General features: G+C 29.3%; 1 protein-coding gene across 1 annotated transcript in view; it reads right to left on the bottom strand.

Annotated features, from left to right (window-relative positions):
- Positions 1-18523, bottom strand: part of LOC123301658 (paired amphipathic helix protein Sin3a) — a 39556-nt gene extending 21033 nt beyond the window's left edge. Inside the window, exons 1-7 of the mRNA XM_044884497.1 lie at positions 18373-18523; positions 9503-10052; positions 8196-8623; positions 6541-6725; positions 5109-5296; positions 3140-3278; positions 1078-1581 (exon numbers count right to left, since the gene is read on the bottom strand). Coding sequence (XP_044740432.1) covers positions 1078-1581; positions 3140-3278; positions 5109-5296; positions 6541-6725; positions 8196-8623; positions 9503-10032 — 1974 coding nt within the window. The 5' untranslated portion in view covers positions 10033-10052; positions 18373-18523. The remainder of the gene's footprint in view (positions 1-1077; positions 1582-3139; positions 3279-5108; positions 5297-6540; positions 6726-8195; positions 8624-9502; positions 10053-18372) is intronic.
- Between the last annotated feature and the right edge of the window lie 6357 nt (positions 18524-24880).

The following is a 24880-nucleotide window of genomic DNA, read 5'->3' as shown; positions in this document are numbered from 1 at the left end:
GCGCTTATTTCGATTAAATAAGTATTCACTGAGATATTTCATTTTAAAGTAGACTCATAGAAACGGACAAAATTTTCAAAACAACCTAATATTTACTGCTCCAATAAAACTTCGAACTTTTTTTTAAAAAAATACTTGTTCAAAATTTCAAAAAGCTAACTAAATAAGTTTATACCAATCAATTATCACTAAAGGGGTTCAAAACCTTAATAAAAGGTTCAAAAACCTTTGTCTTATCAGTGACTTGCGCTTATGTTAAGAATGATTTGAGCAGTAGATGTTTTTTTATAAAAAGTATTGTTGGGATTAATATTACTTACAAAAACTAGTAAAAAGCGTATCTTACATATTGTGTTATAAATAATTGCTAATACGGAATCAATGTTACATATTATTTACTATATTAACTATATATTGCTTAATAAAGAAATAAAAATAAATAGTGAGGTATTCCGCAGTCTGTGCAGGGTTCGGAACCGTACGATAATTATCGTATATAAACGATAATTTCCTGCCAACGTACGATGTACAATAGTCTACGTACATCGTACATTTATTTCTGAGAAAATAGAAAATTTTGATATAAAGTTAAAACGTTTACTATGATTTATTTACTTGTTAAAGGAATTATTTTGATAAACACAATAATTTCACGCTACTGGTACAATAAGTTCCTCACTTCAGGATGTGAAAGTGTGTGTTTCGAAAATAATCTGCTTGTAATGTTATAAATTATAATATGCATCACAACATCCCCATTCATAAATGACATTAAACAAACATCATACATCCCAAACCTATAGCCACATGTATGTATAGTTTTATAGTAAATATTTTATTGACTTATTTAACATTGATTCTCTAATTTGTTGATCAATAAATCTGGAATATACTCTCTGAAAACCGTTTATAATGCTACATTCTCATTTATTGGATTCAAATTAATTCTTAAGAGGTTAACGAAGTTCAAACTGTACACCAATTCTCAACATTTTCTTAAAATTATCCCAAAGATTAAAAATCTACTAATACATACAACCAAAAACATACAATAAACCCTTAAGATGAAATCCATACCTGTGTAATATGATGCACATTATTATTGCTATGTGATACATTGCTTGGTACATTGGACGATGCTGTCGAATTCACATTCGATTGATATGATGCTGCATGATGCATATTCACTGGTGTTGATGTCGATAAATGTACAGGGCTGGTTTGTGGTAAAGTTGCACCAGCTGAAACCGATTGATGTATTTGTTGAGGTAATGGAGTTGTTACAGCTGCCGCGGCTATAGCACCACCTTGTGAATGTGTAGATGATGGATTACCAGCACCTCCGCCTGACACTGACGTCAAATTTGATGGTATTGTTGTGTGTATGATTGTTGAACTTGGTACGATTTGCATTAGCTGACCACCTTGTTTGGTGTTACCACCGCCGGTTGGATGGCTACTACTGTTTTGTATTTGTGTGGTGTTCATCGGTGGTGATGCTAAACCACTCTTTGCAATACCTTGTTGGGTATGCACAACAGTAGCTGTACTTTGCGTAGGTGATGGAATACTAACAGACACCTAGAATATAAAATATATAAAATTAGTATATTTAGCAACAGCTTTAAAAATATTACGTTTTTTAAAAGAAAACAAAGATATTTAACTGAAAATTTGTAAAATAGATCAAATTTTCTTTATTTTTCCCATTTAAGCCAATATTAGGTGAGATTTTTTAAGAGATTTTATCTTCAGAATTCAATGTCTTGCCATTTGCACAATACATGTTGTGAATTTGTAACTTCTTTTGGGGATTACATTCCATCTAGTGCAATATTCACTTAAGGGGAAGCTGTAAAAATTTTAAAAATTAAAACGAACAGATAGGACAAAATTATAAGAGTTTTATTGGAAATTAACCCGTTAAATTCTCTGCAGTTATTTAACCGCCTGACTCTCTTAGTTGGGAAATGCTAGAAGTTAAAACTCATCCTTTTGAAAAGGTTTACTTTATTATGACGAGCAATGACATTTTCAGTCGCGTAATCTGCCGCTCTCGTAAAGCAATTTTTGTAATCATAGACGTTGATTGTTTATTCTCTTTCATTGAACTTGCAATTAATTTCTTTTGCTTTGACTTGTTTTTATGACTAACGGATTTGTGATTTATTTCAAAATGGCAATTGAAGTCCACAATGTAACAACAATAACAAACGAGCACGCGTTCGTTGGATCACTCGCGTTCGTTCGTAATATAAAACTTCATAGAAAATTTGTGATCAGTGGCGTGCCCAAAATAATGTGCCGTGTGCCATTGCTTCGCCATTCATGAACTAGGTGCCGCTAATATGAAAATCTAATGTATTTAGGAAAAAGTTTATGTAAAATAGTTTGAAGATTTTTTTCAAAAACTTCTTGACATACATTAGGCCAAATCTCGAGCCCTTTGGTTATCTTTGGTTGTAATTTAGCCTAAGTTATCAGCTATTTTGCCTAAGTAGCACATAAAATATTTATTCAAATTTCAACACTGTAAGATGAAAAAGGTTCGTGTTAAAAATTTACTACTTCAGAAGTTAAACAATTACTTATAAAGTTATACCAGTATTCGTAAGAAATCGACAGGTTGTGTTAGTCGTCATGAGAAATCTATGAATAGTTTTACTCTTCGTAAGAATTTTACAGAAATTGCTATTCGTGATTGGATTACTAGGAATAATCCACGGTTTACACTCTTCATAAAGATCGCCGATTTACAGTAAAATTTTCACTTAGAATATGACTTGTTATTTCAAATAATTTAAATTGCACTGTACATGTATTTTAAATTCTTAGACGTGTCTTATTTTATTTGATTGTTTAGGATGATTGAATTCTGTTTCGAATTAATATTTTATTGTTCCGTAAATAAATCACTCTCCTTCAATGTTTTAAACTTTTTGAATGAAATAATAATTCGTATTTCTAATCATGTTTCAAAATGGTACGAAACAAAATTTATCAATACAATTTTATCTCACTTTTTATTGAATCCATGCTCTTTGCACCATTGGTTACTTGTACAACTATCAAATCAGTTAAATACAAGTTGGAAACTAGTGCAAATTAAAAATAAAAATAAGAAATAAAATTTAATTACCTGATATGCATTCCCTTGTTTACTTGGTTTCACTTCAATTTTATATCCAGGTGGAAGGAATGTATTAAATCCTTCAATTAATTCTGGGTGTCCATTAAATAGTGTTGACACTCGTGTTATTACACCGGGTGTGTCGATACTGTAACAAATAAAAACAATTTTAAAATAAGAATTTTATTCCTGGTTATGCAACCTGAAATTATCAAACAGGAAACAGGTAAAACCACAAACAGCTGCGTATCTTTAGTTTTTTAATTTTAATAAATATTTAGTTATAGTCATGATATAGTAAGATTATGACAGAACCAGGTGCCTCATTTTCTACTTTTCTGCTTCGGGACTGAAAACTTTATTTTTAATTTTTTTATTATGTCTTATCTATTGAATACATATGGCAAAATTTGAAGACCACTGTTTTTTAAAACAAAATCCCCAGGCTTTTCCAGTTGAATTATTCAAAAATTCCGTGATCAAATTATAACTTTTAAATTGCTTTGAAAGAAAGTGGAACACAAATTTTACAAATAACGAACAGAGAAAATCGTAATATTAAATATATTACAAACACATCATGCGCCACTTTTTTATACGAAACTAATAAAATTCTCTGACTTTTCCAGTAGAATTTGAATTCTCTGGCATTTCCAGTTTTTAGTTGATGTAGTGATTTCCAGTAATATGTTGTTCTGTCATACGCAAGTATGAAATTCCCTGATCATTCCATGATTGTAGCAAAAAAACCCTTGACGGAAGTTGTATACCCTGGTAAGAAACCAAAAAACCAAGCTTGTGTAGTCAAAATTGATAATCAGATCTAGAGATTACAATCTCTTATGACGAGGCTTATATTCCCAGATTATTTTGTGACATTTTCAGATTGTCAAAATTTCTTTGCCTTTCCAAGTAGGTCGATTGTCCCTCTGAGAGTGGATGCGTAAGACTTTTTGTAGAAAATAAAATATACACTTCTTTCTATCTAAACAATTTTTTGAAAATCTAATATTTTTTATTTTGATGTTTTTTGAACTGGAAATACTAGTGTGGTTAATATGGGCACATACATGAATAGCTAGTTTTTAAATTTTAAGGAAATCCAAGTACCAAGAATTTAAAAAATTACTTTTATTTCTTATCATTTGTTTAAGAAAAATATATTATAAATTATTTTGAATAATCATTTGCAATGTTGCCGATTATCGAAGTACCATGTGATCGATGAGATCCTTTTCATAAAAAAAATTTATCCTCTTTTTTTTATTGTTTTAATCGAAAGCTGATTATTTTTTCAATCATAGTGAACAACAAATGAAATTTACAAAATTTAAAAAACCCCCAAGAAATTTTTCGGGTACGGAATAATAAACTCACACTTGAAACATCCTAAAAACTCTCTCCATTAAATTACCTTTTTCTTTAGAACCATCTCCAAACTGAACTGATTTTGAAGATCAATGCCTATTTTTTAGTCGTTCCAGGTACGGAACAATAAACTCGCACTTGAAACGTAGCTAAGAACACTCCCCGTTATATTACTTTTCAAACGAAACAAAAAAATCAAAATGGGTTCATCCGTTTAGGCGCTACAATGCCACACACAGACAAAGCGGTTAAACTTATAACATCCCTTTTTTTTGGTTCGGGGGTTAAGAAGAAAGTCTTTTTACAATTGTTCATATTGAATTCATAACCAAAAAAAAGGATTGATCCCCATTTTCTTACATGTACAAATTCAAATTTTATAAACTAATTATTTCATTAAAATTCCAGGAAACCTACTGTTTCTTTAATTTTTTGATTAATCATTAACTAACGTAGAATTAATTTACAAATTTTTAGCAAGTATTAAATGACTTGCTATTCCACGTGGATCTGCTTATTAAATAATATAATTTTACAATTATTAAAATTAAAGAGATTCCAAAAAATAATGCATATTTATTCCTAACAAAATAATAATTCAAGTACATACCTTTCTGATTTAAATTCTTTCATAATATCCAAAAAATCATTGTACACTTGTGGTTGATCACCAAATTTATATTTAACTTTATCCAAATATGATAACGCATCTTCTACCTTTAAACGTCTCGATGTTGTACTAATTTGTGGGCCTGTCCCACTAACTGTTTGTTGTTGTGTAATAGAAGCCATTTGAACCTTTAACCATAACATAATATTTTTATATTAATAAATCAACAATAAACAAAACTTATTTATTTTATCATACAATGCTGGAGTATTTTTTTATCGGAATTATTATCTTTCACGCGATATCTAATAATAACATTATTATTTTTTTTAAACCAAAATTCAATGCACTCTTAATTATTTTACAACACAACATGTGTACCCGCAGTGTTTATACACATGGAAAATATATAATATTTTATAATTGGATGATTTTTTAATTTAAAAATATTTCGACTTGAATAGAAACTTTTTAGAAAAAACATTATTTTTGAATAAAAGGTGCAAAAAAACTTTAACACAAAATAACAGTAATAAAAGAACAAAAAAAAAAATCTTTTAAAAAACTTTTAAAGGTTTATATTAAAAAAGGGCTCCTAAAATTCGGACCAAAAATAGGCCAATGTTTAGAATTTATAATTATATTTTATTCGAATTTACTTATAATACAATGAATATGCCGGAAGTGTCGATAATGGAAAAACTGGGAAAGAACTTATATTAATGAAACTATTTGAAACGTGTTTATAGGGCCCCGAGAAACATTCAGCCAACTTAATCTCATCATAAGAGATAGAAGGCTCCAGCAGTGGGAATATGTACCCCGAAATTATTTGAAATGCTTCTTTGGCTTAAAAGTGTCATGTAGTAAGTATTTTTGGTCCCTCTGGTCCCTCCTCGAATTATGTAGACTTTGTAATTCGTACAAAATGTTATTTCCCTGTGAGGTTTTGATGTACATATTTATACTGTTTGGAATTTTAAAAAGTAAACTCCGTAAGTCTTAGTTGGTAAAATATAATTGCGCCTTTCTAAGTAGAAATTTTAGCAATTAAATCATCTGTATCTCGAACTACTTGTTAAGTCGAAAACTCATTAACTCGAAATAACGTTCGAATTATCGAGATTCCAGTGTAGCTTCAATTTCAATGTAAATTTATATTTACGTAAAAGATTAATTGGCCTTTAGTAGAATTTTAACTTTATTTTTTAGTAGATTTTTTACGCGATAATGCTCCTTCTTTATAAATAAAGATGCGTTTGCTATCAATAATTGTAGGTTCTTAATTACCATAAAAAACTAAAATTCAAAAACAATTATTAAGATTTTTTACATTGCTGAATTAAGTGAAGAGATAAAGCCGTAATATAAAAAATATAAAATATCTTCCAGTATTTATGATTTTAAAAAATAAAATTTAAAACAAAATTACTTTATGTCGTATAACTGGATCTTTGCCCGTGGAATATAATTGTGGCTGTGTACTAACAGGTACTGATGGTGGCCTCCCAGGTCCGGATGGTCCACCTGTTGTATATGCAACAGCTGTGGTTTGAAACTGTGCTAATGATTGCATTGTTTCAGCTGATGCGCTATTTGAGTTTGTTAATTTCGAACCTAGAAAATAAATAGAAAATTATATAAGTATATGGTATTTTTTCTGGGTATATTTTTATCCTGGGACTGTATGTTATTTATGCAGGTTTTACTTAAATTTTATTTTAATTAAAAATTTCTATTCTAGATAAATTCATCAGCAAAAATTTGTCGGTCTATTGGACTATATTGTGTGACATACTACAATTATTTCTTAAAAACAAAATTTGTACCAAATCAGAGGTGGGTAGTACTAGGTACGTGTATAATAAAACATCAGTACTTCAAATAGATACTATTTACTTGAAATTTATAAAACTTTTTAATCATTACATAATTAAATTTAAAATTTATATGTTTGATTTATTATAAAACGATGCAAATATCTGGAATGCGTGTTTTGATGAATTTTGAATGTTATCTTGCCAAAACTTATATAACTTCAAAAACCAAATCATTCATTTCAATTCACAATTCAACAAATTATAAAATTTTAAAAGACAGTCTAAACGAATCTCTTAAATTGGTTTTAAGACTTCTTTTGATACATTTTTGGTGTCAGAGTTGCTACCTTACAATCTTTGAAAACTTGAATAGTTTTTTTTTTATATTCTTGAAAAATTTAATTGGTCTGAAAGATGGTACAAGGTTCATCTTCATCCATGTGATAACCAGATGAAACACACTTTTAAAGAAATTTTATTGATTTATAAACAAGCCTATCATAGTTTTTTTTTTATCGAAAAGTATTTATGGCTATTTTTAATTAAATTAATTTTAATCAATTTTTTCCATGAAAGGTACCTTCATTTTCGTAATTTAATTATCTTTCTTCTGATACCAATTTCGAATGATTAACAGATCGGTGTAATTACCTGTATTGGCTTACCTGTTCATATGGTATAAACAGATCTATACTGATCTGTTAACCAATCGAAATTGATAAGACAAGGCAGATTTCATAGAAAAAAAAATGATTAAAATTAATTTAATTAAAAATAGTCATAAACACTTTTCGATAGAAAAACTATGATAGGCTTGTTTATAAATCAATAAAATTGCATAAAAAATATGTCTCATCTGGTTATCAGATTAGTGAAGTTCGACCTCATACCGTCTTTTGTACTAAAGTACTCATTTTTTTCCTTTGTAAGAAAAAAAAGAGTATAATAGGAGAGTATTTTTGTAATAAGATAGAACAAAGTGCGTCATTTAAGAAAATACTTGCGATGTTATTAAGTTTGTTTTATTATAAATATTATCAAATATAATAAATTAGAACTCTAGGATATTTCGAAATAAATTTCGATTTTTGCCCCAAAATCCTAGATCAATTTTATCAAAAGTTGCAGAGTTTGATGTTGATGTTGAGAGAAGTAATTTTTTGATTTATTAACGAGTAATTTAGGTGTATAGATTATTAAAAAGGCCCGCCTAGTATATAAGAGGTATATAAATATGAAGAAGAAAAAAACAAAACAAAATATCTACCAGCACTTTGTTGAGTGGTCTGGACAAGACGACCAGTTTGTTGTACTCTTGGTGAATATACAATTTGATGCTGTTGTGTTGGATTGGATTGTTGCGGTGTTGCTGATGTTGTGACTAGTTGTGTAGCAATAGCAACACTTGACCCAGGTGCTACAACTTGATGCTGTCCTAATGTAACAGTAGATGGTGGTGTAGTATTTGATACACTATGATTTGTAACACCACCTCCACTTGGGCCAGTACCAGTTGTTCCAGTTGCTATTTGTATTTGTGCTGCAGTCGCTTGACTAACAGTTATTTGATTGATATTCGCTATGTTACTAACTTTATTTAAATGTAATGATGTTGGTATCACTGTACTAAATCGTCCACCTACACCTACGTTACTACTAGATGATACCTGAGCACCACCACTAACAGTTGTACCACTACAAGTCCAAAACAAACACACACAAATTTTATAATATTTTTCAGAAAACTAAGAGGTTGGCGTACAGTAATTTTTTCATAGAAAGGTTTTCGAGTACCAATGAAGATTTTTTGTCGCTCCCAAAAATTTGGGCGATGAGACATTGAGATGATAGCAAGTATTTCAGTTAAGATTGTTATTTCCGAGCGGGAAATCTAGATTTTGATCAAATATTTGATTAGAAAACCAACAGACTTTATATTTTTGACTATTTTAAACATTTTTTGTATCTTGGCCCTTTTTTTCTTTTTTCTCGCCGTTTTGGAGATATAGGCGTTTAAAAAATATTTTAAAAAATCGATGTTTTAGCTTCTAATTTAGTTCTTTATCTTTTAGAAGTTTTAAAAACAATCAAAAATATAAAATCAATTGGTTTTCTAATATTTGATCAAAACTACTTGACAATCGTCAAACTTGTTAATGACAAAATTTTACATAAAAACTACACAATAGTCGTTAATTTTGTCAATATTAAATAACGAATTTTTTGAAAATGCTAAGGATTAAGAAAAAATGTCAAAGGTAAAAAAGTTCTAAAAATAGTTTAAAATATGAGATCCAATAGTTTTCCTATTTTCAAGAATTTTCAACACGAGTAGTTGTTATTGCCAACTTATAAGCGTAATCACGCGCGTAATTTCAAAGATCAAACTTTCTGACTAAACTGACTTTTTTATACACGCTAATACTAACAGTTTGCATCTGCTCATAATTTTTGGCTCGTTCTGTATAATCACTGACTTTGAGGCCTTCATTATTATTATTATTGGCACTCCAAAACCACTATTTTCTACGAAAAAATTACGCTGCCCACTGAATTTGGAAAAAAGTAGAATACCTTTGGACTAAACCAGTTGTATTGTTATTAGAATTATTTGTTGATTGACGATGTATAATAAGATTGGTTGCACCACTTTGTTGTGCAGCACTGACCGCTGATGCAGGTATCGTAACAGGTGTGCCAAGTGCTGATAAATTTATACCAACATTTGAAGCCAAAGTATGAATTGTTGGATTACCAGTAGCAGTAGCTCCACTCGATGCAATTGGACGTATGATTTGATTTATATTTGCATTGGTGATGTGTACCACTGATGGTGTTGATACTGAATTTGGATTAGGCACTGTCGAATGTATTTGTGTTCCATGGGGTAATATACCCGCATATGCCGATACCGTTGATTGTGTACTACTTTGTGGATTATTTGGATTTGTATTCGATTGTGTGATTGGCGGTGATTCGTGTGCACGTATTGATGATGCGCTCTGTTGATTTGGTGTGTTTGTTAAAACAGTTGCACCTGAATGCGCTGCCGAAGGAGCGCCCGTAGCGTCCGGCCGAGGAGCGCTGGAAACGCTACGTTTCATCTCAAATCACATTTGTGCTGCTATAAGATAAAAATAAAAAAGCATTTTAGTGTTTTTGTAAAATTTTAATTCATCAAAATATTTATATCGATTGTAGAATTTTCAAGATTTAATGAAAGGAAAATTATAAAGGTTTGGAATAAGAGTATAATTTTATAGGAAACATGTCCATTTTTTATTACTACAAAAATTTGAAAGTGTTCCGTGAGGCTCACAAAAAATATTAGCATAAGGTCGGCAAATGACCAAGAAAGACTAAGGTCATGAAAAAGGGGAAAACAATTCACTAAAAATTTTCCCTCATTGTAAGAAAATTAGGATGCAAAAGTGAGAAAATGAGGTATCCAAATATGTACTACCTCTTAATAATATTAGCTCACATAGAAATTTTTATTAATTTAGTAATTTGCGCTAATTGTAGATGCGGCTTTCACTATTGTGACATCAATCATATCCCCTTCGCCTGCCCACTCTATAATCAATATAGACCTATATTTCTAAGCTCCTTAGCCCGTATGGGTGTTTTTGGTCCTTATTATATGCCCCACCTCCTATCCTTAAACAATTTTGAAATCCTCCCTGTAATTTGCACATTCCTTAACAAGACCCAACTCCCAATTTAAACACAAACAATTAATTTCTAAACATTTCGACTGTAATGCCACCATAACATTTCTCTATTGTAAACATTTCCGCGGCCCCCAACCTATGTTTTTATTGTCATCTACCTTTGCTTAAAGTCTCGACGGGTCTCGACGACGAAAATCCTTCTAATTCCTTATGTGTCCTCGTTTAACAATTTATAAGTATAAAATAAGAATTGCGCTTTTTTTTACATCACCCTTTTTTTTTAAACTTTTTTCGTCTTTTTTTGTGCGTGTGTGTCAAAACTTGAAACTAATTTGTCCTAAACTTTATGAATTAATGCATTACTTTATTTTATTTTTTTTTTTAGGATTACCGAAAATAATTTTCTTTTTGTTTTAATATATGTATTTTTTTATTTTTTTTTTTTCATTGTAAATTAAATGTACCATTGTTAATGGCTGTATAGCAGTAGCTAAAGCCAGTTTTAATTAAAAAAAAAAAAAAAAATTGTAATTTGCAAAACAAGACAAATTTTTTTTTATTTAAGCCCTGGACCTGACACTGCTTGAAGTACTTAAGTTAGTTTGTTACCCAAATCACTTAAACTTGATCCCACATTTATTTATTCGAAAGATTATACTTAAATACGTTCATAGAAAAAAAATTTTTTTTACCGCATAGTTCACGGTCTATAAATAATTAAAGTTATGCAAAAACATATGGGATCTTATAAGAACTCCGGAAATCGAATGTTTATAAAAAATCGGCAAACTTAAGCTACCAAACAAAACTTTTTAATGGATAGAACGAAGTCTCAAGCGTACATTAGAAACAATTCAAAACGATTACCGCATACTTTTTGTTTAAATTTTTATCATTATCACCTGGCTTCTATCTTTGTTGTTTATCGGAAACATTAAAACGCATTGTGCACGCAAACTTGAATTGTAAAAAATTCTTTAGATTAAACGCATTTATGAATGGTATCATAATTAAATGCCAACAAATATTAATAACATATTATATATTTATGTTTAATTTCATTCATAATCAAAATAATATATAAATTAATATTACGTTGCCTTTTGTAGGAAAAAAAACGCAATTTTGAGGTTATGTTTATATAACAGTTGATCATTGAATTTGGCAGTTACTTTTAGTCAACACAGTTTTTAAAAACGTTTTTGCGATTGTTAATTATTGGTAATGCATTAATGATCAATAAAACAGTAAAATTGTAAAAAAAAAACAATTCAAAAATGATTGCTGATTTGACTAAATCATTTTTTAGGTAACAAACTACCTTAAAACGCCATAAATTTTTATTTTTATTACTGCGAAAAATGACTAAAAAAAGTAGATACATTTTCAATCATGTTGTTTCATCATCTTTCTGAAGATTAAACAGGCCAAAAAATTTCTGCTTTTATAAATTTAAGTTCAGACATTACGTTAAATTTTAAAAAAAATTGTTCGTCCACCTAAGCTAGGGGTGGTGAACAGGGAAATGGCAACGTGGCATATTTTTTCTAACGAAATGTTTAATGAGACCATATACGTGTCGTTGAAAAATTTAGATTCGTGATTATTGAAATTTGCAGTTAATTCTTCCTTAATGCCGTTTTCTACGGAATGTTGAGCAAAAACGTGACGATTTAGCGACGACAGTGCTTTCGTCAAGACCCACACTGTGATATAAAAAAAGGGGAGTTAATGTCCATTTTTTTTTATCTGTTAAATTTCCGGATAGTTTTAAGAATCTTTATTTTATTGTGTTCTAGCTAGAGGAGTATCTTTGAATTATCTTATCTTGATTATCAAAATCCTCAAAATGTTAGGTCACCCATGCCAACGAATCTTACTTTAAAAACTCCCCCTCTTGAAATCTGTATATAAAATGGACGTCGCACAGTCTAAACCGCTGATCGCCAAGACCTTAAACTTGGAGTGTGTGTTCTTTGTATGACGTAGACATCCGATAAGAATTTTCTTAAATTCTATCCCTAAAGGGGTGAAATAGGGGATGGAAGTTTGTATAAAAATCACTTTTGAGTCCATTACTTAACCGATTCTAAAAATTATTTCACTTATAAAATGCTATATACTCTAATCATCTTAGGGTTTCACCTCGGAATCTAACGGAATAAACTGAATTTTTGTACAAACGTTTATTTTGATAATACAAATATAGGCCGAGGTTGGCCACTTTTCGAATTATCGATTACATCTTTGTTTCAACTAAACAGTTAAAAAATAGAAAAATTTTGATCGTATTTGATTTTATTTGTTTATTTAAATGGAACAGTCCTTATGAATTATAATTCGAAAATAATTTCGGAGTTGAGTCTAAAGAGTCTAAATCCAATATGTAAATATATTGTAGGAAAAATTAGCTACTTTGAGATGTTTTTTTTCTAAAATATTTTCAGACACAATCAAAAATTATCATTTTTAAAGGGCCAAATTTTTTTAAAGAATTAATTTAAAAAAACGAGGTATGGAAACTCCACTTGATTTCATTAAAGAGTACATTAATTAATAGTAATTTCTTCGAGGCATGAAATCGTAACTCAATCGCAACAAAGACTAAAAACCACGAAACCCAGACCAGCTCCACCCAAACATTTATTAGGGCTTTAGTTCATAACAAATAATTATCAATATTTTATTATATTCATGCTTAGTAATCTCAAAAAAAAACTTAATAACAAACAATTGACTGAGTTAACTGTTGAAATACCCTGAAAGTGTTCGTTGTCAGTGCTTGCATTATTTAATAAATTAAAAGAGTTTAAAACACCAACACAATTATTTATTTGGTTTTCGAAATCATTTTCTAGAAATTTTTTTTTTTTGAGAATGTTTTACAAGACCACAAATTGAAGGTACTTGCAATTTTTCAACTGAATATATTGAAGAAAATGGACACCAAATTTTGTCCTAATTTGCTCCCCCACGTGTCAACAGTGATATTTACGAAAAAATGTTCCAAACTAACATCGTAATTTACGAAGTCAAAATCGCTTTGAGCACACTATAAGCTCGATAACTCTTTTCGTTTTTGAGCTATCGTGTTCATGAACGGCCGAACGTAAATGGGCTAATTAGGTGTTTTTTTAACACCGATAACAAAATTTTGTTTGTGGCATCAATGTTTCCAAGCGTTACAAATACTCTTATGGTAAACTTTTTGGGAGTCATTCATAAATTACGTGAGCTCAAAGGAAGAGGGATTCAAGAAAATTTCACCAAAACTTATTGGAATGGGAGGGGGGGGGGGCAGAATCGAAAAAAACTCATGTCAACTTTAAAAAAAATATAAAATAATTTTACAGATGGAGGAGGGGGTCTACATTGAATAAAAAAAAATGCTCACGTAATTTAGGATGTCCTCTTTATATATCAAGAAAACCTACAGCTTTTATATGAAATTGGTGACTCAAAAAACGTTATCTTGCGACAAAAACTCCCAAACAGGATTATTTTCAATCGTAGCTTTCCCACAACACCATAAACGTAGAATTTAAATTAACACGTTTTTCATTATTTCTTTTGGCTCGCTATAAATTACGAAAAAAAAGTATTAGAAATCTTTATTTAATAGAATTTAAAAAAAAAAAAAATTTTTTTTATTACGAAATAGTGCATCAAAATATCGAAAACTTGGCTATATTGACCCCCGGTTTTTTTCACAAACATAAAGAAGCAAAACGATTTTATGTTTACTTACAATTTTAAACCGGATTATAATAAACATTTTTCAAAAGAATCAAAACACAGAAAAAAAAAGCAAAATCTATGACATTTCAATTTGACAATTTTAATTTTAACTTGTTCAAACTTGTAAAAAAAACAAACACGGAAGTAATTTTTTATAACAAAAACGTACACCATTCAAGATCAATATAATCTGACCTCCAATAATACAATAATTTCACGCTTTAAAGCTCAAAATATTTATTGAAGTGACCCCCCGCTTCATGCACACACATATAATAATACACAAGGTAAAATTCAAACAAATTGTTCAAGAGAGTGACTCAACTTTAACCTAAATTCTCTGATTTCCAAAGAGTACCCCCCACACGTTTCCAAAATGATAAAAAAAAATTTTAGAATTTCACCTGCTTAAAGGAAAAACACACAAAGAAGCCAATATAGAACAATTTATTTATATTTTTATGGCACCCCATATGACGAATGCGTGCGCATCCTCTAACATATTACGGTTGATTAAAATAAAAGCTGATTGGTGATTAACAAACAAGTAACAAAAAAAAAAAAAAATGTAATGCAAAGATAACGAACGAGTTAGAAGAGCCATACTTTTTATTTATTTATTACGCACTGAATTTAAAAAACATATTTGATACCACTGTAACAACGATATAAATATATAAAATTCATTGCATGAATCATATTTTTTAAATGCACAATAATATTGAACAATAGCCATTTGATTCCGTGTAGTCCACAAAACGTGTTCGATTTTTGCTTTACGTTTTGGTGGTCTTAAAAACGAGTTCTTGTAAAGTGTGTGTGTTGTACAATTTCAATATCAACAAAAAAAAAACACACTTTTACAAATATTGATAATTATTTTTTTGAGCACAATAAGGCAATGCTGGACACAAGTAAAAATTATTATACTGAATATTACGATATATATAATAATATTAAATATGGATTGTGATTGGACGGTTGTAACAAGTCTTTGTGATTGGTTCAATTTGTGTACATATATGTTTGTGTGCAGGTCAGGCAATCAAATGTACAAAGACGAATTCATGGTTTTTGGGGAGGTGGAAGTGGAATTATTATTACCTCTATGTATACATTTGCAACGTAATAAAATAAGCAAACAGCATGTGTTCGAATTTTGAAGATCTTCAGTTATAAATTTTGTTGCATTAGAGTAAGGGTATAATTTTTCATTGTCTCCCACAAAAAATATCCTGATATTTATCTTCCGCAAAATTTGCTATTTTTCGTGGGGAAAAAAAATTTAGTCCCTATAAATTATAAATGCAAAGTTGTTACGCTTTCACGGAAAATTTCGAAACCTATTTAATGGATTTTAATGAAACTTTGCAATAAAATAGCTGATACATCAGAATAACACATAGGCTATAAGTAATAAGATACTGTCATTTTTATCCGCCCGAATTCAATTCAAACTAAATAGTTTGAATTCATAATAAAATGTATTTCGTGTATTTTGGAAGAAGGATATGTGAGAGCAAAAGAGAGATGAAGGCTATGACGCAGTGATCTTTACTTTTAAAATAGAAATTCCTCCAGCGAAGCAGACGAATATCATGCTAGTAGTAAAATAATACATTGACGACTTAAATCCAAGCCCGGGTACATTTTAATATAAGGTTGAACTTGCTCTTAGAACGCATCAAATTTAACTTGTCTCATGATTTGAAAAGTTTCAAGCGAAAGTTGATAGATATATTTACTGAAATAATCTTTTTGAATTCAAGATGGCGACCATCTCTTTAAGAACACAGAAAGAAAACTTGAAGTGTTTTCGGGGTACTATTAAAATTTCTTCAGGTGTTATTTTAACGCAAACGTTAACTTTTCTTTTTCGACGATTTTAATATTTTAATAAAAATAAACCAACGTTCCTAGAAACTAGTAGCATTTCTAGAAATGCTTTAAATATTCCTAGTTTTTTTATGTGCTTCTAAACGCTATTTTCACAGTTTTTGCCACAACGGCTTTAGCAATAAGTGAAGGAAACAGTAGTTGGACAGTTGCTAGCAAAGCAAAAAAGATACTAGAAATTTATCTTTAACTCTGCTACCACGATTTGGACGATTTTGAATTTGAAACACACTTTTTTAGACTCATGCCCTCGAAAAAAAAAAAAATTAGATCCCCAGAATCGATCTTACTTATTGCCTATATTATTATTAAGACATCTTTTCATTAAAATTGCCATTCAATTAAAAAATTTATCCCTTAGTATCATTGCCTATATTATTATTAAGACATCTTTTCATTAAAATTGCCATTCAATTAAAAAATTTATCCCTTGGTATCCCTAAAAACCTGGCATTGAATTTGCGATTCTTGATACTCGATTAAAATGGCACTTTTGATTTAAAATTTTCAGTTTTCAATATTTCGAAAATAAAGACAAGATATCGAAAATTATTTAGTGAGACGTTTTCTAAATATTACTGAATCTTTTTTATTGTTGTATGATTTGTAATACTGTGACTTGAAAACTATTAATTTAAGAGAAAAATGATTACTAAGCTTTTGACCCAACTCAATTTGTCGGGACAGTAAAGCTTGGCCAACATATTCCCGATATATCAAGCTTTTGGTCTAGCGCTTATCCTCATTTGTTGGAACAATATAGCTTGATCAACATTTTTAGGAATGCGTGTTATTTCAAAGAATTGGCGAAGGAAAAATTAGAGAATAAGTCAGAAAATAGATTGCAATAAATCAATTTCAGTTATTTTAATCCGAATTCATGAGTCGTTCCCTCATTACTCGACTCAAAAGTTAATTATAGCAATTTTTGGGTTTTTGAGAACAAAATTTTAGTTACAAATACAAATGTGGCATTACTGTTCGTGTATAGAGGTCGTGTGACGTTCATATTAGATTTTTATCATTAAATTCATATACATACAACCTGGCAACAGTGCACACAAATACACAATCATTCCGCTCTTCTTGATGCTGTTCAACTACTAGTAACTAACATAGGTAGCTGACAGAGAGAAAGAACCTTAGAGAACCTTGTTTTGCCACTTTGCATCATCAAAATAATAATACAAGAAAAATTTAAATCCACAAAAAATTTATATACAAAAAAAAACTTCATTAACTTGTCAAGGTAATTTAATTTAAATGACTTAAGTTAAATCAATTAACCTAGTCAATTCAAAAAAATTATCGTTGCATTTGTATGAGGAAATGCAACAAATTTGGAAAGAAGAGAAAAGTGATATTGAAAAAATATTAGTATGCGACAACATCGCAAAGCGCAGATTCCGCCGGGTACCCGCCACCCGCCGCTAGACCGGCAAGAGAAACACTACAGCCATATTATTGGTTGTGAGTTAAATCGATAGACGCAGAAATAAACATACAATTGACTGAAAATAATGAATATTCGACCATAACGACATACAACACTAAAAAATTTCCATCAAATTTTTATAATACATTTTCAAAAAGATCATTTATTTTTCTTTAGAACGCGGACATGCAAATTAAAAAAAACAGTCATATTTGTATTTTTAAAACATAACATAAAAAGATTACACACACAGAACGTAAATATATTACGCCTCCAAATGCAATGTTGCCATCATTTAGCTAAACATATATCTTGAATACATGTTTTGCAATGTTGCCATATAACATAGTATACAACGTCGCATAGAAATAAGCAATATACAACAATAACTTCATAAATCTGTTATAATTTCAACCAAAACTTGACAATAAATATAATGAATGTTTTTTTTATAAAATCATATACATAAATTTTTCAAAAATTCGTGTATGTGATTCATTATGAAAAGAAACCCACTTCCGTGATATTCAATTCAATACATAACTTGAAAGTAAATTTTGGAATAGCGCCCAAAATCTATGTGTTACGAATAAAATCAAATAAATACACAAAAATTATATAAAAATATTGTATAAGAATAGAAAAATGAAAATGCTTTATAAGAAATATAAATAAGTTCAGAGTGCAAATATGTTACATACTTGAAACCAGCACGTATTTCATGAAATTTATGTGGATCTAACGTGGATAACGCACAATTATCAATAATAGAACAATTATTTAACACAATTACACCAAAAACGATATTTTTAAACAGTTTCACTTTACAAAATATATGACACATTATACAGGTACAACCTACCCGTTCGATGCAAGATCATGAACTGAATTTAATATGGCAGTAGGCTTGTTTGGACGAGTTCATATCAAAAACCATAATAAGTCAAGTTGATGATGAATTTCAGCAGCGTAGCGCACAGTCTGTACACCATACACTTTTTAAACTCATTTTTTTTACTAAAAATTATTATTTTTGTTTATTGTTACTCAGTAATTTTCTTCTATATCATTTTATTTTTCATTATTCTTTTCAAATATATCTAATTTTATTTCAATTTTTTATACTTATTCATTATATTTTTATAACTTTAATACTTTTTTTAGAAAACTTTCCTTCCTACCTTACCTATATTTAAAATGTACAAATCCATGTGGGATGGTCTTATAGTTCACATAAACATCTACAGAGGGCAACGAGTACAACACAAATATCTGTGTATTTTTTAAGATGGTAAATTAACATTTTATTTCTGTAATAAGTAACAAAAATTTCAATAAATCTAATTTTACTAAGTATAAATTGTGTTTTTATTTGTTTCCATTCTTTTCATACAAAAAAATATATTTTTTTAAAGTTATATTTTTATTGAAAGACTAAGTTTGCTTTTTGCATTTTTAATTAATACAATGAAAATTATTAAATAATTAAATTAATAAATAATTGTCAAAAAGAAATAAAAAAGATGTGGTGTAATTATTTTGGATATCAAAGATGGCCTTATTGATCGAGTCGAATGCACTTTAATTTTGCTGATAATGGGTAACAGCTGTTTTTGTTTTAATTACAACACACGAGTATGAATACAAGTTTCTGGTAATTTATTTTATTGGGCGCCAATTTTTGATCTTGAGTTTGGAGATAAACAAAAGTTTACATCGTTTGATATTTCGTTTTGTTGGAAGTTTGAATAGCGAATAAGATAAATAAGAATTTTTGGCATCGAAGATTAAAATTTTTTAAACGAAAAATCATATATAAAAATTTGGCGATTACAGGTTTATTATAATCCCACGAAGATGGATCCGGTAAATTATTTAGTCCATAATAAACTTCGATGCGATTTCCTCAAAACTATTCTGGCTTCGTTAAATGGGAAACTCAATAATCGGCACTCCCAGTAATCTAACTTTTTTACTTAAACTATTTTTTAAAACTTATCTTAAACTATAAGTTTTGTCTAAATAACATTTCAATTTTGCTAATCAACTGCATATGTGAATAAAATTTTTAGAGTGATTTCGAAATATTATGTAATATTATATGTATTGGGTAAAATATGAGATATGTGACGAAATCAATTTTATGATTGCAATACGCTGATGTAACTTATAGCAGTGAGATATATAAGATTTTTCAAATTTGAATTGAAGTACAATCATTTTTTGCTCACTTTGCTAAATCCAATAGCATTGATTTTTACACATTTGCAAAATATTTTTAATAATATTTGAGAAATTTTTGCAAAAACCATTTTTCCTGAAAAGAAACGTTTTAGAAGACATGATTTATAAATTATGGAAATACATACAGTTAATGATTTTAGCTGAGAAAATAAGAATTGAGGTCGGAATTTAAAAGTACTCCTTCGATTTTCACGGGACAGGGCGCAAATTGTACCTGTGAGGGTGTAGAAAAAAATCAGTTTAATCAGAAAGTGTGGTATTTAAATTTACACGCATGAACGCACTTACAAGTTCATAATAACCAATCGTGCTGAAAAATCATGAAAATAGAAAAAAAACTATTATACGGAGAGCCAGTGACCAATTTAAGGTTGTCATTTCAAAAGTCACGAACCTTTTCATAAAAAAACCTCAATACCTACAGATACTAAAAAGTCACTTCTGGCAGCTCAGTGTGGCTGGGTTGAAATACCCTAATTTTTTAAAGAGGGTAAGAAATAAGGCTCATTTTTGTTAAAGTAAAATTCATAAAATTTTACGAAATTACTTTCGACAATATTTTTACTTCATACAATTTTTGTCAGAACATTTACATCCCTCCTAATTGTTGCCAGAACGCTATAAATATTTATTTAAAAAAAATCCAATGTTGTCATTTTCCATATACATTGCTCTCATTCGCAAGGACACGTTTTGCGCTCTGGCAGACTGTTGGTGATGGAATTTTGTTCTGGCATTAAATATTATGAACTATTAATATATGCAGTTCTTTATTGTTAAAATTTCAAGACTGATAAAATGACAACATTGGATTTTTTTTAAATAAATATTTATAACGTTCTGGCAACAATTAGGAGGGATGTAAATGTTCTGGTAAAAATTGTATGAAGTAAAAATATTGTCGAAAGTAATTTTTACTAAAATTTTATGGCTTATACTTTAACAAAAATGAGCCTTATTTCTTAGCCTCTTTAAACATTTAGGGTAGCCCAACCCGGCCACACTGACCTGCCAGAAGTGGCTTTTCAGTAACTATAGGTATTGAGGTTTTTTTATGAAAAGTTTCGTGACTTTTGAAATGACAACCTTAAACTTTTTAACTATTCTAAGCGTTTTTTGTTCTTGGGCATTTTTACATAACCGTAAAACCGTAACCGTAAAACCGGTCGTTTTGTAGATAAAAGTGTTAAAAAAAACTCGTTATTTTGATAAAACTTAGATATTGACAAAATTAACGTTTTTTGTGTAGTTTTGATCAAATATTTGTTTGAAATCAATTCGATTTTATATTTTGGATATTTCTAAACAATTTTTACCTTGTGAATTTGTTCACCTAGCTTTGCCGTTTTCGAGATGTCGGCGTTTTAAAAAAATCGTTATTTTTAGGCTAAAATTTTGCTATCAACAAATTTGACGATTATCGAGTGTTTCGTTCAAATAATTGATTAGAAAACCAACTGATTTTATATTTTTGACTATTTTAAACACGTTTTATAATGACATTTTTTACCCACCCTCATCGTTTTTGAGAAATAGGCGTTTAAAAAAATGTAAAAAAGTCGATTTCGATGAAAATGTAACCAATTTGATTTTTTAGCATCTTAGTTATTGAGTTCTTAATCTTCTGGATGTGTTAAGAATAAAAAATCAGTTCCAAAAACATAAAATCAGTTGATTTTCTAATCAAATATTTGACAAAACCATTCGATAATCGTCAAACTTGTTCATTATAAAATTATAGCATAAAAAAGCTATTCATTTTTTTAAAACGTCGACATCTTGAAAAGGCGAGGTCGACCTGATCAGATGAAAAAGTGATATAACAAATTTTTTTTAGAAATGTCCAAAATATAAAATCCAATTGATTTTGAACAAATATAACGAAGTATCTAAAAAACGGCGAGATTTAGGAAACAATGTCAAAGGAAAATCCAATATGTTTTTTTTTCTATTTTCACGATTTTTCAGCACGAATGGTTATCACGAACTTGCTGCTATACATTTCAGGCTACTGAAAAATCCGGCACTGCGTTTTTCATTAATGAAAGATAAACGCACAGAGCAACTAGGGAAATTTAAAAATACCCCCGGACAAATGCGGTTTTAGACAAGCCTGTCTATAATTACTACATTTACGATCACCCTGAATGTTTTCTGGACAGATAATAAACAAGTAATGTCTTCGACAGATTCATCTACTGTGAGCTTTTTCTTCCGTATTTTTTTTGTGTTCTTTTCATATGCTTTGAATATTGAGAGTTTTAAGGCTTGCTGTACATTTTTATTAAAATTTGCCCTTTCTGCAGAATTTATATGAATTTGACTGTCATAGATTTGAATAATTGTATAATAGACAATGAATATATAATGTTTGTTTTAAAACTTCCACGCGTATGCCCCTTTGTAACTTCACACCTGTAGAAAAGTGCCAACTTTGCCTTATGGATAATCCGCCCCTGAGGAATAGGAAATTGTAGGAAATAGAGCTTTTCATTATAAAATTACGATTCACTTTTGTTTCGTACATAATGATTCATAATCAATGTGATAAAATGAATAACAAATATATTCTATCATAATCTAACTTATTACTGTTTGTACGAAAAACCGAAGTCTGCACTTGCGCTTAAGACATGATGAAAAGCCCTATAAGGTTTGTATCAAAATAGTGAGTTTTGTGAAGAGAGTGGAATAGTAAATATAAATGAAGCACGAATATAATTAAGTTGAATATTGTTAAAAATTTATATTTTAATATATTAACTGTTATTTTATATACATTCATAGATAATCAGATGATGTTCAGCTGTTTTTATTGTCACAACACGTATTAAAAAGCCTGATTTACATATATCAAATTATATTTTTTATGATTCAAGCAACAATATAAACAATCAAATTTGTAGCAAATTTTAAAAGAAATACACTATAATATAAAATGTCACACACAAAAATGTCACAAAATGAGATAATAGCCTTCGCTCCGAAGAAAACTCTAAAAATTATGTTTAAATAGGGGGATAATCCTGATGTCGAATTGGCCATATTACCCATAAAAATGTAAAACTAGACTTGATACCATGATAAAATTTGAAAGTGACATTAAAATTGATTAAAAAACGAAGAAGTTATAAGCAATATAAGCAATCAAACAAAGTTTTATATGTAATCTCTATGGCGATACCCACGTATAGCGTTAGTGGGTATCTTCCACTTTGTTTAATTAGGAATTTTAAACGTTCATATCTTGCATACTAGTAAAGATTTTTAAAAACCAACTACACTTTTCTATTCGTGCTGAAGTGATAAAAAAAACTTTAGTCCGATCGCCTATTCAAATATACTCTTACATGATTTCGATAAAAATTTTGTGAATATTCTACCAAGAGAATAGTACATACTTTCCAAGTACCCAGTTCCAAAACCTCTTACCAAATGATTTTGAAATGCGCTTAGGTTTTGTTGATGATTTGTTTCCAGATTTTGTCTAAGAAATCTTGTAACGATATTTTTAGATGTCATATGTCATTTATTATTTAAGAAAAACAAATTTCAAAATTGCAACTTTAGACGAGCTATTATAGCATCAAAATGGAGCAGCTTTATGCTAAATCAATTTAAACAAATCTACTTATTTTCAGCTCGAGCAGTCCGTTGTACTGATCGTTAGTTGCTTCTTAAGCACACTTGAACTTTTTCGTACTTTAGAAAAACTCGGTGGCGTTCATCTAATATTTGAAATCGTTCTTCGATTATTTAACGTTAAATACTTTCGCCGAACAATTTCCGTTCTTTTATAAGTTTTATTCTGTATCATCACACTTTTTCGATCAAATTCAAACAGTTTTCGAGTTGTTTACGAAACTTGTAAAGGTTAAATGAAAACAATACTAATCTCGGAAACCAACAGATCTCTTTTTCAATTTTTATAATAAAAATAAGAATAAAGAATATGAAAGAAACAACTTTTATTTCAAATATTTTGTTGTAAGTCATTTTTCTTAGAAATTTTTAAAAAATTAGGCTTCGAGAACTTAGGTTTACTTTAAAATTTTAAACCAATAGATCTTTTCATTTAAAAAAATGATTATTTTTTGTTTCGTACAGATGTTAAAAAACTGTTTAAAGAAAAACATAATCATGATGAAAGGGCCTATAACCGATGTTTTTGAAAATCTCTTACTATACCAAGAAACAACTTCCCTACTTATAAAATTTCAAATCCTTCGCAATAACTAGATTAATTTTTCTATTATAAGTACAAATTTAGACCACATCATAGTCATCATCAGTAAGAATTAACATAACTATTCACCTGTGAAATATTTTACTCGTCTCTGATTAAATGACACTTTCATCTATTATCAGATCAACATAAAAATTCAAATCAATCTTCTCCGAAATAAAATGAATGAAAATTATCAGTCTAGGCTAGAATTATCGTTTTAATAAAAAAAACTCAATAGTTGATATGTGGTTCGGTTAGATACCGTTATATAAATAAAACTCACATAAACCTAAGAGTTATTACGAAACAGAGTATTTGATCCCTCCTTGGTTTTTATAGCTCCCAGTAGATATTTTATGTTAGTCGTAAAAATCGTGTAAAAATAAATATATTTATAATAAGGTACATAAAAAACTATCCAATACTAAAACTTTTTCCATTATGAGTGTAAGAACTTGAAACTTAAACAGCTTGTGTTGAGATATAATAAAAAAATGTTTAGAATATTTTATGGCAATTTGTGTGATATATTGTCCTAGCAAAATATAACCCGCTGGGGAGCGTGTATGAGGGTACTTTCGGTAGCCTAAAATAAATTAAAAAATTTAATATTTATGTAGAAATATACTTAAATATGCTGATTTTGAGTCATAAAAGCACATTATTGTTTTATTATATTAAAATTAAAAGTTGTAATTTTTAATCTGTACATCACGTGACCTAAAACACGACCCGAC

Source organism: Chrysoperla carnea, chromosome 5 (assembly GCF_905475395.1).
Source record: "Chrysoperla carnea chromosome 5, inChrCarn1.1, whole genome shotgun sequence".
Classification (NCBI taxonomy): Eukaryota; Metazoa; Arthropoda; class Insecta; order Neuroptera; family Chrysopidae; genus Chrysoperla; species Chrysoperla carnea.
Note: the sequence above shows the minus strand (reverse complement) of the source record. Positions and strands in the feature narration are given on the sequence as shown.